The 21583-nt window shown below is 48.6% G+C and overlaps 1 protein-coding gene across 5 annotated transcripts in view; it reads right to left on the bottom strand.

The window, feature by feature from the left end:
• The window catches only part of FHOD3 (formin homology 2 domain containing 3), a 484314-nt gene that overhangs the window by 65673 nt on the left and 397058 nt on the right, over window positions 1–21583 (bottom strand). For all 5 annotated transcript variants that reach the window (XM_062201570.1, XM_062201571.1, XM_062201573.1 and 2 more), the window contains 2 exons: window positions 21224–21438; window positions 5114–5410 (listed from right to left, as the gene is read on the bottom strand). In XM_062201570.1, coding sequence (XP_062057554.1) covers window positions 5114–5410; window positions 21224–21438 — 512 coding nt within the window. The remainder of the gene's footprint in view (window positions 1–5113; window positions 5411–21223; window positions 21439–21583) is intronic.

Raw genomic sequence — 21583 nt, 5'->3', positions numbered from 1 at the left:
CTACCCGTGACAAGCTCATCCATCTGGCTGCTGATTCCAAAATGTCAGTCATCCTTGACTCCTGTTCTTTTGTTCTCCATGCCCAGTGCAACACAGCATCCTGTTGACCAAACCTTCATGTTGAATGCAGAATGCAAGCCCTTTTCTTATCACCTCCACAGCTACAACCCTGGCTGTAGACAGGGAGACTGCTTTGATGCCAGGAGGCTGCAGCAGACAACACCAGGAGTCTTTCTCCACAACTGTCTGGCTCTTTCTCTATCAATAATTGGGAAGAGCTGGCATTTTCTTATTTTGGTAACAGTGACAATAATGTAACTGGGTAATATTTTTTAAATTTCCTTCTTCATTGTCTTTTTTTTTTTAAATTAATTTGAAAGGCAGAGTGACAGAGAGATATGAAGACACAGAGATTTTCTACCACAGGTTTACTCCCCAAATGCCTGAACAGCCAAGTGTGGGTCAGGCCAAAGCCAGGGACCAGGAACTCCATCCTGGTCTCCTACATGGGTGTCGGGGCCCAAGTACTTGGGTCATCATTTGCTGCCTTCTCAGATGCCTTAGCAGGAAACTGGATTGGAAGTGGAGCAGCCAAGACTGGAATTGACACTCCAACTCAGCACGCTGGCATCTCAAGCCGCAGCTTAGCCCACTATGCCACAGTGCCAACCCAACCCTTCGTTCTTGAAGGATACTTTTGCTGGCTACACAATCCATGGCTGACTGTTCTTTCAGCACTTGCACACTATGATATGTGGCCTCACACTATGATACCCACATTGTAGGATATGCGGCCTCCGTGATTTCAGATGAGCACCTGCTGTCATCTGAACTGGTGCTCCTCTCTAGGTAATGCGTTCCTTTATAGCTTCTTTCAAAACTTTTTTGATCTTTAGTTTTCAGAATTTTGATTCTTACTTGTCTTGGTATGGATGTCTTTAAGCTTCTCCTGTTTGGAGTTTTCTCAATTTCTTAAATTTCTAAGTTTGTGTCTTTTGATAAAGTTGGGAAGTTTCTGGCATGATTTCTTTAAAATTTTTACAGCATTGCCTTCTTACTGCTTTCTTCCTCCAAGTCTAATGGAATGGATGTGAGCCTGATTCTTAGGGTCCCACAAGTCCCTGAGGCTCTGTTCCTTTTTATTTTCAGTCTACTATTCTTTTTCAAATGTCGTAGTTTCTATGGATCTATTTTTGAGGTCACTGACTATTCCCCTTCATCATCTGGAATCTGCCAGGAAGCCTATCCACTAAGTATTTTATTTGTGTTTTTCACGTCTATACTTTCCCTTTTGTTCTTTTTTATATCTTATCCTTCTTTGCTAAGCTATTTTATGTTTTCAAGAATTTACTGGGGTCGGCACTGTGGCATAGTGGGTAAAGCCAGTGCCTACAGTATGGGCATCCCATATGGGCACTAGTTCGAGTCCCGGTTGCTCTTCTTCCAATCCAGCTCTCTGCTATGGTCAGGAAAAGCAATAGAAAATGGCTCAAGTCCTTGGGCCCCTATACCCACATGGGAGACCCAGAAGAAGCTCCTGGCTCCTGACTTCAGATTGGCCCAGCTCTGGCCTTTGCAGCCATTTGGGGGGTGAACCAGCAGATGGAAGACTTCTCTCTCTGCCTCTCTGTAATTCTTTCAAATAAATAAATAAATAAATCTTAATAAAATAGAATCTACTGAGTAGTTGAAGCATTATTATGATGGCTGCTTCAAAATCTTTGTCACATGGTTCTTCTGGCTGGCTCATCTCCATGTTGGCATATGTGACTGTCTTTTTCCATTCAAGTTTTGAGTGCCCTCCTTTTGATATAATGTGGTCATTTCTATTGCATCCCAAACATTTTAGGTATTATGAGCTAGACTTTGGATCCTATTTTAACCTTCTCCTAGCAGGAAGTCCCGCCTTACGGGTGTGGCATAGGGGTCCTGGTGGAGGTGAAGATGCAGGGAGAGTGCTAACTCACGCCGCCTCATTGAGGATGAACAGAGCACAAGTTCAGCAGCCCTCTGGGCCCCACTGGCCTCTTTCCAGGGAAAATGAACACTCACTTTCATTGCCTCCAAGAAAAGATGGAGGCTCATCTCCCTGCCGGCCCCCATTGGCTCTAGGTTGCGGAGGACACAGAGCCAGCTGCCCGGCCTTGCTCTGCGTTATTTCCCCTTGTTTATGCCAGCTCATGATGGAGGCTCAGCTCCCAGCTGGGCCCCACTGGCACCAGGGAGAAAGGAGACCAGGCACCGCTTCAGCCTTTCATACTCCCATGATTTCATGAGACCTACTGTGTTCTGAGCACCCAGCTAGGAAACGAGGACCACAATGAACAGCACAGGCATCTCATCCTCATCAAGCTTACAGTCAGGTGGAGACAGAGCACAGTGACACAAGTCAGCACAATGAAGTGTAACGGATGCTGTGACAAAGCCTCTATCGTAGCATCATAGAATGGAACACATGAACAACAAAGAAAAATAAAACCAGAGAAATGGGATAAACTGAGCCTGTTTCAGGTCCTCCACATTCATTTTTGAGTATCAAGTGTAATTATTACAAATATTATTTCTGAGATTCCTTTCCGATTTAATCGAGAACTTTCTGAAAAGAGCTCGGATGACAGGGCTGCCCTGACTCTACAGCTGTGGCCGATGCCTGCGAGCAGTGGGCATTTTTAGAAACCAACAAGCTACAGTAAATAAACATGACCAAATCTCTTAACAGCACTGGAGTGAAGGAGAAAACGGCCACAAAGTCCCAATTCTTGAGTCTATACCCTTGGACATCACCACTTTGGGTAGAAAGTCAATGGCTATTCCCTGGGAGCAAAGTCTCCATTTTTGGAAAGTTATCCTTATTTGGAAGAATGCTGGACAATCTGATCCAAGAAAGCTCTGTTCCCTGGCTTATTTTTACTAAACCAACTTGATGATATGTTTTAGGACTGCTACACTCAGATATGATGAATAATTCTGAAAACTATTCATAACAAATAAAACATGATTTAGGGACAAACTGATCAAGAAGGCATCCCCTACTTCTGGTAGTTTGATTACTATGATCACAATTAAATGTGAATAAGTAGAATTTTGGAGATTAACTGGGATATGACTTTGATGGAAATTAAGTTCATAGCAGCATACCTAACATTCCTTAGCATATATATCTTTAAACAAAGATACACATTTTTAATACAATAATTCCCAAGACATAAATTAATACAATTCTTTAGGCTTCTTTTATTCCTTTGTCATACAGTTAACTAGCAAAATACAGGTTAAAATTTAATAATGTATTCTAACCTGGAAAAACTGAAGTATGAACTATTTTGGACTAAACCACTGACAGGCCTATCAGGAGATGTTTGTTCATTCAACTGTCATTCAATCATCCAAGCTTCATGTGGGAACCAACAAGCCATGCACAGGTCAGGGCACCTGCTGGCAAGTCCTTGAGGAACCTTCACGCTGCCCTGCCCATTAGGCTCAAGGTAAGGGCTTCCTGATCATGGAACACACAAGTGTAGCTCATGCTACACATAAGTGTAGCTCATGCAAAGGCTGGCCCGTAAGATATGATTCCACTAGAGGAGTGTTAGCGAGGAAGGTGGCATTCTACCACCAGTAATACACAAATCACCGCTAGGAAAATCAACATTGTGGTGTCGCAGATTATATTAATCATCTATGTTTCTATTACCCTATATAGTACCATTCCCAAGTCCCTGGGAAGTTTTTGCAGGCACACCTACATTTTTATCATCATTATTATTTGAAAGGCAGAGAGAGCACGAGAGCAAGAGAGCACACTCACACAGCTGCCAGGGAGACAGAGCAATATCCCACTAGTTTACTTCCCAAATGACTGCAGCAGCTGGGGCTGGCCCACCAAAGCCAGGAACTGGGAATCCCATCCAGGTCTCCCAGATGGGTGGCAAGGACCCAACTACTTGAGCCATCACCTGCCACCTCCCAGGGTGCCCATCAGAGGAAGTTGGAATCGACAGCAGAGTTGGAACTCAAACCCAGGCAATCTGATATGGGATGTAGGCAGCCCAAGCAGCATGTTAACCACTGCACCAAACACCTGCCCCCAACTTATAATCTAATATTTCATGTGATTCCAGATGGTATCGTCACAGCCCACAGGTGAACTGAGTATCTAGTGTAATGCCAAAAAGATATAATTCCATAAGGAAAAGCATATGCTTTTTACTAAAAAGAAAACAGTGGTCATGGGTAAAATATAGAAAGCTACTAAATTATGTATAACCCAATATGGCATAAAAAATTGACCTCACCACACTGTGAACCCCAACTTTATGGAAATAGTCATCCATTTCACTTCAATAAATCTGTCCCAGTGTGCAATGTCCAGCCATAGTGGCTTAACACATTCTATTTTATTTTTTGTTAGTTTTAGTTTTATGTGCTATTTTTACTTATTGCAGAGGCAGGGAGAGAGATCTCCCATCGAGGGGCTCACTCCTCAAATGCCCACAAAAGCTGGGGGCTGGGCCAGGTGAAAGATAAGAGCTACAAACTCAATCCCATCTCCCAGGTGGGTGGCAGGAACCCAAGCATGTAAGCCGGCATCTCCTGCCTCCCAGGGTACACAGTAGCAGAAGTTGGAGTGGGAGTTGGGACTCACATCCAGGCACTCTGTTATGGGATATGGTGGTCCCGAGTAGAATCTTAACTGCTGTACCAAATGCCTGCCCCGAACAATCACTTTTTTTTTTTTAATCTTTGAACAATCACATTTAAAAAATAAAAATGGTTTAGGGGGACAGATAAGAACATGACATGTCTCTAAACTCTGAAAGTGAGAAATGTGACCCTACTGTTACCAACTGAAGGATTAGAGGGAAACAAGTGTCTCTTCCAGGGCCCATTCCTCAGGAAAAGCCCTCACTCTCTGGGCCCCGTCTCCCGCCGGGCACGGCAGAGGGCAGGGTTTGGGGTGCAGCCTTCCTCGGCAGGAGGGGGTGGCTGGCTCACACTGCGGCCATGTTCCTCGTCGCCAGACCCTGGGCAGGCACAGCGGGGGGAGTGAGGCCAGCCTGCAGAGCCACAGCTCCTCTGCTCAGGGGTCCCTGGCACGCGCTGAGGTACTTACCAGGTGCCCTGTCCCGGGACAGCTTGTCCTCCTTGTCCTCCCTCTCCAACGTGCTGCTGGAAGACGAGATGCTGGAGGCGGAGCAGTTGTCCCTCTCGTTCACCTCCTCGTTCTGCCTCTCCTTCTCACTGAGGGAGGCTCGCTCTTCCGGCTCTTGCTCCAGCGCCCGCTCCGCCTCACTCTCGGCTCCACCTTGGGTGGCGGCTACTTCCTGGCTGTCTTCATGGACAATCTGCCTCGCTTCGGCCGCTGGGCCCGGTTCTGCCTCCGGCTGAGACTCAGGATCCCCGGCACTCGCTGGTGGAGACAACGACAGAGATTATATGGACAACAGGGATTTCTTAGGTGGCAGTGAATGAGACGGCACAAGCGGTTGGTTGCTCTCTTCTGCTCTTGGGTGGGCAGAAGTCTGAACAGAGCAGCTAAGATTCCTGTCCCTGGCTATGCAGTCAGAGACCAATGGAGGCACTGCGGAGAAGGGCCTGTGCACGGACATCAAAGTCTCAAGTCAGCTGACCTTAAGGTACAATTAAGGGCCTGATCTAATCAAGAGAGACTTATAGCAGAAAGTCTCCTGATTAGCAGCAGCAAAGGAAGTCTGGATGTTAGAGGTACTGGAAGGATCTACGTCACTGTTGGCTTGCAGAGGGAGGGGGGCCGCGCAACAAGGAACACAGGTGGCCTCTAGAGGCTGAGAATGGCCTCTGGCCAAGAGCCAACAAAAACAGGGTCCTCAGTTCTGCAGGTGCAAGGAACTAGATTCTGCCAACACCCTGACTGAGCCTCGGAAGCTCCCGATGAGCACTCAGCCAGCCACAAACTCCATTTCAGCCTCAGGGCACTGGCGCTGAGAACCCAGTTCTGCCACACGGGAGTTCGGACCTGTGACAACTCTGCGACAATCAACAGGCATTTCAAAGGCTATGTTTGCACAAATCTGCTACACAGCAATAGGAAACCGATGCCTGAACACTTTAGCTCTTCAAGGAAAGACAAACCAACCAACCCAAGGAGACTAGCCATAGCAGCCTCGTGCTTTTCGACATCAGTGGCTGAAGCCAGGAGGCCCATCACTGCTTGGATTGCATTTGCTCACCCTGAGAAGACAGTCCACACTTCAGGAAGCTCTTTAGAAGAATCACTCATGGGCACAGGACTACCTATCAACCCATCAAGACTGGAGATCTGGGGTTCACACCGAGGCACAACGCACAGACTCTCACTCGGGTGATTCTCCAGGGAGCAGGGGAACAGCAGAGTGTGGTTGATGCATGTTTTTTGCTGAGCAAAGCTCTCAGTTGTGAGCTGGAGATGGGCAGCAAAATGACAAGATTAAAAACCCTGGGCCAACTGCTGCACATGCTGACCGGAGGAGGACAGGTCACTCCGAAAAGCAGCACTCGCAGGTGGGCAAAGTCACACTGCTGGAGTCCTGGCTGTGGGCTCTGAGAGTTCTCGTGCTCAGACTCTAGGCACAGAGAGCTCCAAGCAGGGTCTGCACGCAGCAAGAGCTGCAGGAGACCCATCCAGTCGCTCAAAACACCAGATCAAGGTCTCTGGGAACGAGGGGACTGGGCAAGGCACTCTGCTGGTTCAGGCCCTGCAGAGGAAAGCTGGCAATGGTGGCCCTGGCATTTGCACCTCGAGGTGCGAGGAAGACTCTGGCCTCACTGGGCAGGGAGTGCAGCTGCCCTCAGCCTGCCAGCAAGCAGTCACCTGCCGAGACCAGCTGGGTCCAGCACCGCCACGCCTCATGTGTTCCCAGGCTGTGGTCCTCTGAGCCTGAGTCAGGGATTGGATAGGCAGGAAGCAGGTGAGGATAAAGGCCAGCCTCTCCGGCAATCCCCACAGGGGAGAGAGATCCCCCCAGCTGTCCTGGAAGAGTTGGGGGGGTTGGGCGGGGCCTCCTGCTGGGGCCTGGAGCCCCGAGGAAGGGGCCTGGGGACACAGGCCCTGAGATAACAGGAGAACACTGCTTCCAGACAGAGATGCCCTGGCTGGCGGTGGCAGCGGGAGGAAGCCAGGGGGCGCGTGGTGAGAGGCCCGAGAACCGCAGGCCAGCCCTGTACTTTTCCTTAAAAGCAGAAACCAGGCTGTGTGCTGGGGAAGGGTGAGCCTGCCCCTCAGAAAATGTCCCTTTGGCGTCCAAGGAATTTTTATGGTGATTAATTTTTCATCTGCTAATAGCTCATTTAGCAGAGAGAGACCAAACCTCATGAGTTTCACAAGCAGGGCAAAAACAGACCTGTAGGCATGGTGGTGTCACCATTTGGTTGACAGAAAGCCCATGCTTTCGCACACATGTACTTCAGAATAGCCACATCAAAACAACAGCGCGTTTCCAACAGCCTAGCATGTGGCAGGCATTGAAGTTTTAACTGGTGAGCATATGGGGAACGCTGGCGAGTGTGCCTCCTGGTGGCTTGATCACTGATGGCGAGAAGGGTGAGCTGTTGCCTCAGCCTGTGTCTGCTCACCCCCACCCCCTCCAGGGAACTGCACAGACGGAGCAGGGGGAGCTGTGACTGATGGTTGTTTGACTACAGTGGCATTGCCCTGGCCTCTGCCTGTACGGAACACATTGCATGCAGACAGTGACCCTGCCCTGTGACCAGCCAGGGGCCGCCTGAACGGCTGTGGCTATGGAAGCAAGTTTCTTGAAAAGCTAACACAAGTCTCGGAAACACACAGTACATCCTCACCCCCACAGGTTAGGGCCTCGCCATGGATCCAGGCATTAAACTCATGATTCTACCTATGGGGGGAGTTTCCTTTTGTCATGGCTCCTGGGTCCCCAAAACTGTTGTCTTTCCAGAACGCAGGACCGAGGGTCCACAGGCCCGAGGCACACCTGCAGCCACCCTCAGGATCCACAAACTAAACAGGAGTCACATATTCAAATCAAGGAAAACGAGCCAAGGTTGAGAGTGAAGGTGACAAAGAAGGGCCAACACAGGTGGGAGATTATTCCTGCTAACCTCTATGCTGTGTCCATCAGGTGGTCATCAACGTGACATGTGCCCTTGCTTCTGGAGCTCAGCAGTTGGCTAGGGACACAGGACATAAAAACACCCAAGAGGTGTGAGATGTGCCACGGGGGCTCAGGAGGGTAAGCCACCACTTGCGACACCGGCACCCCACATCAGAGCGCTGGTTTGGATCTCAGCTGCTCCACTTCCAACCCAGCTACCCTGCTGATGTGCTTGAGAAAGCAGAAGAAAATGGCCCCTGTGCTTGGACTGCTGCCACCAACATGGGAAACCCAGATGGAGTTCCAACTTCCCGGCTGTTGCAGGCCTCTGGGGAAGTGAACCAGCATTTGGACCATCTCTCTGTTTCTCCCTCGCATCCTGGCAGGGGGTGAGGCACCCTGGTGAGGCCACTGGAGATAAAGGTCACGGGCCCTGCAGGGAGCAGCCAGGACCCTTGCACATATCCCGTGTCCGGCTCTTAACAAAACTCAGGAATGATAAGGGCAAAGGTTCCCCAGGGGCCCCCCGGGTCTTCCCTCAGAGAGACCCCGTGCACCCCGGGAGCAGCACCAGGTTCACACCATCCTCCTCGTCAGTTCTGGCAGGTACTCAGCTGCTCTGCCGGGAACCCCACAACGCCCCTGCTTCCCCTCCCCATGCTCATCCTGCAGGACCGGCCTCACCCGGCCCCCTCCACGCACACACATAACCCTGACTTCTGAAGTCACTGTCCTTGAGCCAGGCCTGCTCCCTCTGAGCAGTGAGTACGGGCCCAGTAGTCACCGGGCCGCAGGAGGAACCCCGGAGGTGTGTAGGAAAGTTCTCCACAAATGAAGGCCTTTGTCAACACTGAGGGCTGGAAAGCACTGGCAACTTCCAGCTGCTACAAGCCCCGTTGTGTAAGGAGCATCCCTCAGCCCCAACACGGGCATCAGTGGTGAGAGGCACCTTGATACACAACACAGCCCCGGCTCCAGCATCGCAGAGCTGGCAGACGAGCACAGAACAGAGATCCTGAATGGCCTGCCATGGGCCCTGCTGGCAGGGGTGGTGGTGCCCAGCTTAGTGGGCACAGAGAAAGACCAGTCTCTCTACTGGCATCAGACACAGCACCCTGCACGGGGTGGTGAGGGTCTTTGGCAAGGTCTGGGAGGGGACAGAAGTCTCTGTGCAGAAAGGACATTGAATGAAGAGTCTCCAAGGATGAAAAGGAGTTAAAGGGGGGAAAGTGGCCATGAGAATGTTCTGGGCAGCGGGAGGGGCACATGCAGAGACCAGCAGCACACGTGTGCTAGAGGGAATGAGATGCCCGGTGCAGCTGGCACTCAGGGGGTGAGGGGAGACTGTCCACGGCCTGCTCTGTTCCTGACCTGGAACTCTACTCCGAAGGCAGTGACAGCTGCTTCAGGGCGAGCTAGGCCACGTTTGATTCTGTCCCAAAGGTCTCCTGCCAACGCAGGACCACGCTGCCTGCTGTGACGTCACAGGCATTGCCTGTGAGCTATGCTGTGAGGCTCCTGGTGGGCGAGGAGCAGCCCAGGAGGCAAAGGCCGAAGCTGAAGAGACTGCCATCCGAGGGGGCTGGAGAGCAGGAGGTGAGGAGTGAAACACGGTAGTAGCAGCGGCACAGGGTGAGGGACTCGGACCCCGGGCGGCGAGCTATCCACTGGGGGAGCGCGCGTGTTTGCGTTTGAGGCAGCGGGAGGTTGCGCAGGGCTACGTCTGCACAGTGGTGATGCAGCATTTTGCTTCCACTCTGAAATCCTCACCCCCGCTCTATGGGGAGGGCTCTGTGGTGCTCCCCCAGAAAGAATGGTGAAGGCCAACAGAGCCAGGCGACAAGTGGCAGGGCACCCTCTCCTGGGCATGTACGTGATCGTGAAGACCCTGCAGCACTGTCTTCCAGGTGGGCTCAGGGCCCTGCAGGGCTTGAGCGTGTCCCCAGCCCCTCAGAGCAAGGACACAAAGATCTGCCTGCTTCTGCAGGGCTGTGCAGCGAGGACGGGAGCTGCCCAAGGACTCGGGCCAGGTGCCCCGGCAGCCTTTCTCCCTGTGGGGGCGGGAGAGGCAGCGTGAGTTTTGGAAATGAAAGAAGGACATGGCAAGGAAGGCCTGGCAACGTTAAAGGCATCCCAATCTGGGATCTGTCTTCCTGGCCCACAGCCCGAGACAGCAGACGGACGGCTCGGCATCGCCAGAACACACTTAGCAAAGACCAGAAAAATGCACTTGGCCAGAACCTGCGCTGACCTGACTCAGAGGGCCTTCACGGAGATCTTAAGGTTGGGAGAGGGGGAATATATAAAAGGAGGGGAAACACGGAACTCACGTCGTAAGCTGGGCTGCAGTAATGGGTGATGTATGCAAAGTGCAAGAAACTAAGAAGGATGAAGCTCCCCACATGCTCAGAAGGAGGGAACAGGGCATCAGGTCAACTGGTTCCTATGGGAAGGGTCCATCACCAGATCCTGGTCACGACAATGAAATAGACATTACAGGAGCGAGAGGGACCAGGGAACCAAGATGGGAAGCCAGCAACAGGGGGCGCTCTGCACAGACAAAACAGCATGAACAGCTGTCTCCTGGGATAGCGAACACAAGGGTCGCAGGATGCGAGAGCAAGGCAGGCACAGAGCAGGCTTCAGACGCAGCCGGCTGGTCTCTGTGTCCAAGTCAGTGGTGCAGACACTCCCTCCTCCCATCTCTTCTCTTTGTCCCTCCGAAAGGCCAGCAAACCTTCCAAACCTCGGCAGAGAGATTAGACCCTGTGTGGTCTGCAGTAAAAACCAAAGTCACGGCGTGCTTCCCTGGCCAGCCTCTGGGTGCCTCCTACACAGACACAGCACTAGGAACCTCCCTGCAGCATCTTATTTGGTTCCCACAATCACAGTATGCAACAAAGAATAATGTCCCCATGTGAGCAATGCAGAAACAGGTTCAGAGATGTCACGGAACCTTATCTGGGAGATATATTAGGCTCGATACCCTCAGGCTGCTCCCTCAGACCATTCTTTGCTTTGCACCCCAGAGACTTGCCTCAACAGAGAATACCTCCTGTGGTGCTGAAGGGGTTGGGAAGGCCAGCAAAGGTGGAAGGGAAGAGGGGTTGGACTAGTTATACCCCTGCTCCCTTTATGCGGGGTTCTAGCTGGATAAAGGCTGAAGGCCACTATTTCTGTCCCATGGTCTCCCTCGCCTGGCTATTGCTCTTAGCAAGCCCCAGTCACTCGCCAAGTTCCTGCAGCCTTAGAAGTAGGAACAGTTTCCAGCTTTCTCATGGTCACTGTCTCTGGGTGCTATACCACCCTCTAATAGCCCCACATCTCTGAAAACCCCTGCACCGAGGACCCTCAGTCTCCCTCTGAGAATGCACCATGTGCTTCCAAGAGGACCTCATTGTCAAGCAGAGCTCATGCTTAAAGAGCTGGGATTTGAACCCAGATTGGCCTGTCTGAAAGACTGGGCTGTTAATCACCATGCTACACTGCGTGGTTGGTGACTTAAGCCACAAACAAGCACAGATCATTCCTGAACAGAACATATGGCGATCACGAACATTTCAGTTCTGCTTTCACCGTGTCTCCATGAGCTGGGTCCACAGCGTCCAACTGGAATCTCAGAACACAGTTTTTCTTTGAAGAGATAAAATGCTGATAGGAAGATCTGAACTTCCTAAGTCTTTGGGTGACTTCAGTCGATTTCGATCTGTGGTAGTGTCTCGGAAACTTTGCCAGGACCTGGCTTCCTGGCAGATCTCATGAAAACAAGGGGTGGGCCTGCCAGTTCTACAATAGCTGCAAACAGCACAGACTCCAGGCACCTCCCCGGTTCAGAGCTAATCACGGACACCATCAGCTTCGCACTGCTGGGTTAACCTTGTAAGTCTGAGGAAGGGCCCGAGTGAAAAAACGCACAACTTGGAAAATTGTTGAGGCTCTGCCTCTGATGTGGAGCCAGATCTTGCTAAGCTACTCACTCACATTCACTCTTGGTCCCAAGCACATGGCACATGTGGGGCTGAGGAGTTCCTTCTGGAAGGAGGCAGTCTGTGCATCGAGGGATGTTGCCCAGCACCTCTGGCTTCTACTCACTAGAGGCCTATGGCACCAACCAGCCCCCTACTCCCTACCACCTCAATGACCAAAACGTCTCCAGACACTGCCAGATGTCTCCTGCAGGGCAAAGCCATCTCTGGTTGAGAATCACTGCTCTACACGTAGAGTCTCATCAGGTGTAGGTGCCAACTCAGCTACTCAGGCTTTACCCACAAACCATGACACCACCTGCAAAATATTAATTCAATAGTTTAATTCATGTGAACGCCCTAAAAATTAAGTCCTGCTTTGTCCTCAAGTGACAGAGCTAAATTTTTCAAACAGGTTCAGGCCTAAGCTACCTCTTAAGATGAAATCACACATGGCCAAAATTGCCTGCAAAGCCCTTTGGGGAGGTGTCATTTTATAAAGATCTAATAACTGCCCTCCACAGTTCTAATAATCAAGGTTGTCATTTCACTTTAGTGGGACCCCACAGGAAGTACTAGGCTCCATTCATGGGCTGAGTCTCCCCTAACACAAATCCTTAAAATCTAAAAATCACACTTGCTGCAGCAAGTTGTTCATTCTCTGAGAGGTACACTGGAATCGGAGATGGCTCTAGAGAAACAAACAGTTCCGGGTCCCTCGTTACATGTTCACACGGGGACACACATTTGAGTTAACTGTTGGACAAGATCACAAGCACCACTGAAATCACAATTTCCACTCCCTCATCTTGCACCTTAGATTATGCTTCTGAGTGAGTTCACTTGGTTCAACAGTATCTGACACAACTCCACTGCAGCACCACACAGAATAGGAGATGTAGCCAGTTTCAAGTGTCTACTTTATGACTAGAAAGTGGAAAGCAATTTAAGATTACTGAATCATTTACTGATACATCATTATCTTGATCCCAAACCAAATGATCCAAAACATCAACCCTAGGTGACGAACACTTCTTCTGAGCATGCTTAGACATCTCTTCTGAAGTCATACAGGCAGGTTTTATTTTGGTTTAAATGGTATCAAATAGTGTCTACTCCAAAAACTCGAATAGCCTTCCACGCCCGGCAAGGCTGACGGGGCTGCTGGTTTGACGGGATGGCCATTTTCATACAAGAACTGAGAAGATAAGGCTTTCCTAAAGGATAAAGAGAGTAACCAATTCTGTTCTGGCAATGACTCCCAAGAGCCCCTTGAGCTCTCAGACAGGAACATCAATGATGTCAAAACGAAAACTGCTGTTTGGGGGAAGGGATATACTAGCATCAGAATGGATAACACTGAATGATTCTATCTAGTAAAGAAGTGGATTGTGCTTGAGTTTGTTTTTGGTCAATTCACTGTTTTCAAGCTTAGCAGGATATAGTTATGCTTAATCAGATCTTCTAATGTGACTGGCAGCAAAAGTCATTCATTCAGTAAATACTTACTGAGGCTGATCAAGTGCCAGGTGCTGTGCTATGCACAGGAAAGTCAGATACATAAAAATATCTTCCCTAAGATATTTTTCAAGTGAAAGTCATTTATTAAGTCATAGCCAAAACACACAGTAAGAACACAACAACACCTACAGAGAACAGTAGCTCTTTCTGCCAATGGATTCTGAACAAATTCCCACTCCAGGGTTAACCCTTCCTCACTGACGTCTGGTCAAGAATGGATGCAGGTTTCCACTTAGTCAACACCCCAGTTTACCTGCCTCTGTTAGCACATTAATTCACGAAGGAATAGAGATCTGGAGCTTGAGTAAAATTCACTTAAAACAGGGTATACAATGGACAAAGGGCTTATGCTCCCCCCAAATTATTCACTGTTAAATCCCAACTTCCCAGGTGGGGCCTGTGAGAGGTAATTAGTCATAGGGGCCAGGCCCTCATGAATGGGATTAGTGTTCCTTATAAAAGAGACCATGGAGAGTTAGCTTTTTCTACTATGCAGAAAGAATGAAGCAAGAAAGCATCCTGTATGGTCCAGAAAACAGCCCCTGAACATGACATCCAATCTGCTGGCACCCTGGTCTTGGGCTTCCAGACTAAAGAACCATGGGAAATCAACATTGTCCACAAGGCTCCCAGTTTATAGTATGGTGTTATTTCCTCCTGAATGGACGAATACAATAAGTATCATAAAAGACAACTGAAAAAGTCCCTTAACCATCAGTTTGTCAAGAATCATCCTTTGAATTTTCTCCATGTATTAGAGTTAGATCAGATTCTCAGAACAAAAACACCCCAATATATGACAATGATTTTCTTGAAAGTTCCCTATTAATTAGGTCAACATTATGGATTCACTCCTTACAGAGTGGTCGGTATGGTCAAAGATGGATCTCTGTAATCCATGGCGCGTGTAATAAATTTCTTTTTGAGTACCAGGGACCTGGTTGACTTGGTAGATTAACATGTCTTACTCTTTTCCTGTTCACTCATTCACCAACTCACACAACATTTACTGAAAACCTGTTCTCCAAGCATTCAGGGATAACAAAGATGACTGAGGGTCTGTGCCCTCCCCTGAATGAGTGTGCCGAGAAGAGGGGGACCACTTGCAACCCAGACAGTGCGGTGAGCCCAGTACCCCAACTGAGGACAGGAGACAAAGGGGACACAGGAGATGGATCGGGGCAGGCTTCAGAGAAGAGGAGCTGCTTCAAAAGGCAGGAAGAGCCCCGTGGGCCCTGCAAGGAGCAGGGCACTCCAAGTCCATAGACACGTCCAAAACAACATGGCACTGTTCAGAGCCAGATCATGGTTTGGCTTGGATGGTGGTTGTGGTGACAAAACACCCAGGGACCAGATAACAATGCATCTTGAGGGCCATGAAAGGTCAGAGCTTACATTGTGGATAACAAAAACACACCAGGGTTGTAAAAGCAAGGTGCAGATTTTTTTTTTCCTTGAGTTGCTGTGAAGAACCTAGAAGAAGCAATTAATATGGTCCAAATGAAAGATGGTTAAAGCTACGACCAAGGCACTGGTGACAGAGGAGGAGGGGGTTGTTTGAGAGAAAGCAACACAGCAGACATTTGGGGTTGAGTGGATAGAGGATGGGCACTGAGGGAGGAGTCCGAAATCCCACACCTCCTTCCCACTCACATAACTGCGGAGGCGGCTTCCCCAGAGAAGCGTCAGCCTCAGAGGCTCTGGAGAGGCATGCCAGGTTGGCAGCTGGTGAGCTGCACCACAGGGTCCCATATGAGAGTTATTCTCCTTTGCTACTTCCATGCCTCAGTCTCTGTCTGGACATCAGACTGAAGAAAACTCACTGTCCCTTACACGGAGCTGCCTGAATGTATCTGGAAGCACTGATCCGAAGCTCACACTTGGATGCAAGTCACCGATACGGAACCAACAAGACAGATTCCCTGTGAGCATCTCCAGATGCAGGCAAGCTCGCTTAGGCAGGGTTTTGCAGCTCATGACAAAATGAGAACAAGCAAGCTAATTGCTGCTCAAATAATGTTTTATTTACACGAAACAAACTCTAGGATACAAATTTGGTTATAAATCATTATAATCTAATGCTGGGAGATAATTCTCCACAGATCTCCCATGTCTCTGCAATCATACAAGCAGAGGCACAAATAGAATTTGTTCTATCTGTCTAATGATACAGCAAATAGCCCTGGAAGATGGAAGCAGTGCCTCTCTCCAGGGAAAATGGCTTATTCTCCATTGTAATAAAGATAGCATCTCTCTTTGGTAGAAAGGGGAGGCATGCTTACTGCCTGCCTGCCAAGTGGCCCCTAATCTCAGGATCCCCTCTGCTTAGTTCTGCATGGGATGTGTACAGGTATCATTGGGCGCTGTTTCACATCGCTGTGGGAACAGGCACTGGGGGAAATGGCCCACGTGCTGACACTCACCCAGCATCAGCAGCCTGCTACTGCTATGAGTAATCAAGTCCTTTATCTCTGATCCTCGAGTTTTGTGTCTTCTGCAAGCATCTGTGAAATCATGGCAGGCTGCTTACCAGTCTCAGACTGTCCACGGATCTTAAGCCCTAACAGCTGTCTGTGAAGTCATCCTGTTGACTGAACATAGCTCTCCTCTTCACCAGCTTCCCCAAAGCCATCCTGTGCCTTGTCTTTACCAGAGATTTATATCTTGTTTACTTCCAAAGGACCCAAAAGACTGTTTTCTTACACCATATTTTGACACATTAAACAAACTCCAGGCACTTGTCATTCTCTACAGGGAGGAAAAGGGAAAGATTTGTTGTTGCTTTCAATTTTGAGAGACAGAGGAGTGGCAAGGCAGAAAATCCAGTGATTGTTCAAAGGCTCTCGATAAAGTCCCACAGCAGATGTAACAGGTAGGGTCTCGAGCCCAGTTCCTGAGAGCTTTTGTTTAATTGACAAAATGGCCTCAAGTAGCAGCAGTAGGTGAGTATGGGGAGGTGGTAGGAATCTAGTTTTCTGCCAATTCATGACACACCGGATGGGATGTTTTCAAAAGTTTTATGCAAGGGACCCAGCAGACACGCATGCATGCCAGCTGGAATTTATTGCCCACGTTTCTGACTTCTGCCATGTGGATTAGGTAACCTAGGAGAACGCCTACACCTGAAGGAGGCTCAATCGTGGTGCATGAAAAAGGTGACAGAGATGCTCACTCAGTGGTAACAGCAAGCTAGAGTACTGGATGGATGTCCACATGACCCTGACCACTCAAAACACTGAACATTTCCAATAGAACTATTTGTCTACACTTGCTCTCTAGGGTTGAAGGTCAAGAAGCTAAAGGGACTCTCATATTTGTCAGGACTTGGAATGCTTGGATCTGAGAGAGGAAATGTGAGCACACCATTGTCAATAATTTCCATAAATGCTGCCAGATAAATGCCAGTTGTCAGACAAGGGCTATAGTGGCCATGTTTTATATCTCCAGGGCTAAAAGATGAGGCATTTAGAAATAGCTAGGAATCTGAGACAGGTGTCATGGCACAGTGGGTTAAGCCATGGCTTACGGCGTCAGCATTCCACATGGAGCACTAGTTGGAGTCCCAGCTTTCCTGCTTCCAATCCAGCTCCCTGCTAATGTGCCTGGGAAAGCAGCAGATGGTGGTCCAAGTACTTGGGCCACTGACATCCACATGGGAAATGAGGATAGAGTTCTTGGTTCCTGGTTTCAGCCTGGCCCAGCTCTGGTAGTTGCAGCCGTTTGGGTAGTAGACCAGAGATGGAAGATAGATAGACAGACAGACAGACCTGTCTCTCCATCCCCCTCTTGATCTCTCCCTTTCTGTTTGCCACTCTGCATTTCAAATAAATAACCCTTTTTTTTAAAAAACCACAGAAATGCCTAGGAATCTAATTATATGTAAAAACAAAAACAAAAACCAAAGCCACAACTGTTGAACATATTTTCCCCCAACATAAAATCAATATTGTCTGGCAAGATCTACAAATGCATCTTGGAAGTGTTATTTCTGTGTACAGTATGCAGAGGGCCAAGCTCACCATGATAAAGATAACCTAGCTATGCTACGGCCAGGTTAGTGGGCAAAAGCCACCTAGCCACTCTTAAGAGAGCTTCATTTCACTGGGGAAGGCTGTTTCTCTCCACCTGGCCTCAGGAGGGCCTTGTCCATGCAAGGCCATGAACAAACAGGACGCACAGCTGTAGCTCTCCAGGGAAGGCAGTGCACCCTGAGACATCCCACAGGCACTACCATCGACATCTGCTTTTCACACGAGTGTCCTCTACTTTCATGAAAAAGATACCTGGCTCTGACGTACAGTGGGACAACAGGCTACCTGGCAATAGTGACTTTGCTTATGGGTATCTGGATTATTAATATTTTTAATCATCACAGCAACTGTATCAGTAGGCACACTGAAGAACTCCATCCCAGTAAGAACACTGCACCATATTCCCTGGTTATTGAGCATAATAATTGGCTCCCCGAGTCATTTGCAAGTTTCTTAAGATAGGAAATAAACTTGTTGTTCTTATGGAAACCCCAAAAGCTCAGTGACAGGAAGGAGAGGAGATCAGAGCAAGAGATGAGGAGAGAAGCCCTTTCAGGCTGACCTGCACTTTGCACTGAGTGCTCCTTTGATTACAGCTCTGGGCAAACGGGAGCACATGCTGTGTCCTTCCCTCACGTGGGCCTGCTAGTTTTACACAGAGGAAAAACACTGAAACCATCACACTGAGTCCAGACAGTATTGGGATACACATCTGCTGTGAGCCACAAGAGGGCCAGATGGAAAAATGATTCAAGCACACACCGACTTGGTGGTGAGGGTTAGTGGCATCATTTATACAAAAGTTGCAGCAGATTAGCTGGGAAGGCTTTTGGCTCAAAGATCACACTAGGTGGCACATAATGCTATTGGTATTTAACCATTAGCCTTTCCCTTTAAAAAGTATGTCTTGTAAGAGAGGAAAAAATATTTTTTCCCTTATCTTTTATTTTCAAAAGTTCTCCAGAATCTGAGTAAGGAGTTGAAATAAAAAACTCATAAAATGATGTTTAATCCTGAGGTTTATATGTGTAGTTTTCAAAAACTTTTGGAAGGGATAAATATTTTGAGGGGGAAGGACTGTATGTGGATTTCTGGGATTTTTTCGGGCACCAAAATAAACTTATCTTTTTAAATTTCATTTTTCCATGAACTTTTTGACATCCACTCACGTGAGTCAATCATTTTTCCTCTCCTTGCACATCTGAGTGCTTCTGAGATGCAGGCAATGATGTTTGCAGCCCTCGAGAGGGTGAACACAGGGACGGTGTGGCCTTAATGTGAACATGACCACAAGTCGAGTGGACCCGTGACTGGGACGGGAGCCGAACACTGGGTTCCACTCCCAGGGCTGGGCCACAAAGAGCTGAGGCTGATCCGAGCCTCAGTAAAATACATACAGCAACATCTTCCTGAGCGATTCCGACGCATGTCAAGGCATTAAGTAACAGCATCTGGGAGGAAGGGGCAGAGCACTTCAGAACATCAAGGACAAAGACAAACAGTGAGCCAGGGCCTGGCACGTGGGGACCACACAGTGCCAGGTGTTTGGTGCAGGAAAACATCTGGATGGGCAATCAGATTTTTTATTCTTCCTCCAGATGTGGGGATATTGTAAATAGCAGGGATAAGCAAAAAATTACTTTGAACATTGGAAAATGGGACCTGGTGAAAGTCATAGACTATTGACTGGTTGCTAGCGAGATGTCTCAGAGGATAACAAACCAGGATGAGAAAAATGCTCTGTCATGACAACTCGGCATTTCTGTCACAAAAGCAAAAATCTCCAACCCAGAAGCCTCAGCAGATCTTTCTGAGACCAACCTCTTACAGAATGTCTTTTTATACACTTACCATTCTCGGTTTCACAAATCAGTTACACACTGGGACAAGGAAGTTAGTACACTTGCTTGTTCTAACTAGTATGGACTGCAATCACTTATCATAAGATTAACAGCTCTTCTAGACCCCAAAAGAGCCATTGTTTCTGTCCTCCCCAGGAGAGGTGCGAACATCACCTGCTGCTATTCTAACTGGTAACTGTGCACAAGTTCAAGTCTCGGATTCCTTTTTCAGATGCAGACAGTTCTTACTGTATGATACCTGTAGCTCTGTTCATCACTGCTCTGAAAAGGAAAATCACACTTGCTGCTGGTCTTTCTCAAAGTCTTCTGAAATAACTTTACACTTCTCCCAACTGCACAGTGTATACACAGGACAAGTATCTTCTGTAATGTCACTGTGTTTTAAAATACTCTCCCTTTTTCATTAGATGGAATAGTCTCAAGTTCAACTACAACTAGGCAGAATCCTTGAGAAACTGTCTTCTAAGAGAAACATCAAGCAGATTAAAACTTTAAGGACAGACATTATTTGTAGACACTGGCAGTCCCCTCGCAGCTTGGGGCTGTTCTGTGTACCAGACTTTAGACAAACATTCTGTAAACTTGGGGAGGTGCCACTGAGGGTTAAAAGTCCCAAGAGTTAGTGCTGAATCACAGCCTTATAGGGGGTGTTTCTCGTATTGCCTCTACAAATGCCACAGTGCAGATAAAGCAATGATAAGAAGCAGGGTTTGCACAGTGCACGGCTGTTATAGAACAGTCTGTTTTCCCGACTCTCAGTCTTTTCAGACCCTCATTACTCATCTGTGACAAAGCTATCTGCCCAGGACAGTCTTCCTCAGCTCAGGTAGCAGCAATAACTGGACGTGATGGAAAGCTGCGAGGGCGCCAGCCCGTTCCTGCAGAATGAGCCCTGAGCATGGGGAGCCAGCAAAGCGTCATTCCACTCCATCCAGTTCTGCTGAGACCATGGAGTCCTGTCTTGTTATATTCAAGTTTACGCCATATTTAGTCAACCCTCCTAGAGTTAAAGCATAGTGACTCTGCTGTCTCCAGCTGGCCTGATCTCCATCAGACTGTAAGCCACACACTGGATTAAACCAAACACGGCCAGGGACAGGGTTAATCAATACGCTTTGTGAAGTGTCAGTGTCTCAGACCATCTTCTGTGTCAGTGTGGAAGCAAACGGCCCCACGATACACACAGCAGTGAGACGGCTGATATTCAAGGCTGCACAGAACAGAATCACTGCTTTTCCCCAAAGCAAGCTAGGGCGACAGAACTCCTCCAGGGAGAGCTGCTTCTCCACACATAGCATGGACACACACCCAACCATGTGCCAGCAATTTTTACTTATTTTTTTCTTCTCCAATATTTAATTTCTATTTTTACTAAACCCACATTTCTTTTGCTTGCCTTAATTAATTTAATTCTCCACCAGTTTAATTTAAGCCAGGCCAACAGTTCCCAGGGTGAGAACGCTTAAAAGCAGTCACTTTATTGAGCGGATCCACATATCTAAATGATTGAATACTGAATGAATGCCCAGGTATTTGGGACCAAATGTCAAAGTCCCAACTTCCATATTCTCCCATGTCATGGACAGCCTTCATAAACATTTTGCTTTAACTTATACTCACGGTGGAGCAGGTTGCAGCCTTTCTTGCAACTTACCTGTAGTCGTAGTCGTCTCGGTATTCGTTTGCACGTTGGAACAAGGCCAGGAGAAAGCTTATCCAATGTGAGCTGTCACTCTTCCCTCTCCACTCGCCACACTCACCTTGGGGATGCTGCGGTGTTCCCAGGGAGGAGGATGACACGGGGAGAGCCTCCTGCGAATCTACAGATGAAGGGCTGTGGCTCAGTGGGGTGGAGGGGGCAGGAGCGGCCGGAGAGGTCAGGTCCAAGGAGAGGTCAGCTCTGCCCCGGCTTGCACTCCGGCTTCTCAGCTCCTTCTCGTGCGCTTCAGCTGCCAACTGCTCCAAGTATTTGTATCTGAAAGTTAAATTCCAAAGGGTTTCCGTAAAAAGAAAGAGGAGCCCGTGGCTGCTGCTTGTTTATGGACGAAACACCTGCAGAGTGAGCTGGTTCCCTGATGCACAGAGCACAGCACAGGGCCGACGGGAGGGTCAGCCTGCCA

The sequence above is a fragment of the Lepus europaeus genome, chromosome 9 (assembly GCF_033115175.1).
Source record: "Lepus europaeus isolate LE1 chromosome 9, mLepTim1.pri, whole genome shotgun sequence".
Classification (NCBI taxonomy): Eukaryota; Metazoa; Chordata; class Mammalia; order Lagomorpha; family Leporidae; genus Lepus; species Lepus europaeus.
This window is presented reverse-complemented; position numbering and strand designations above follow the sequence as displayed.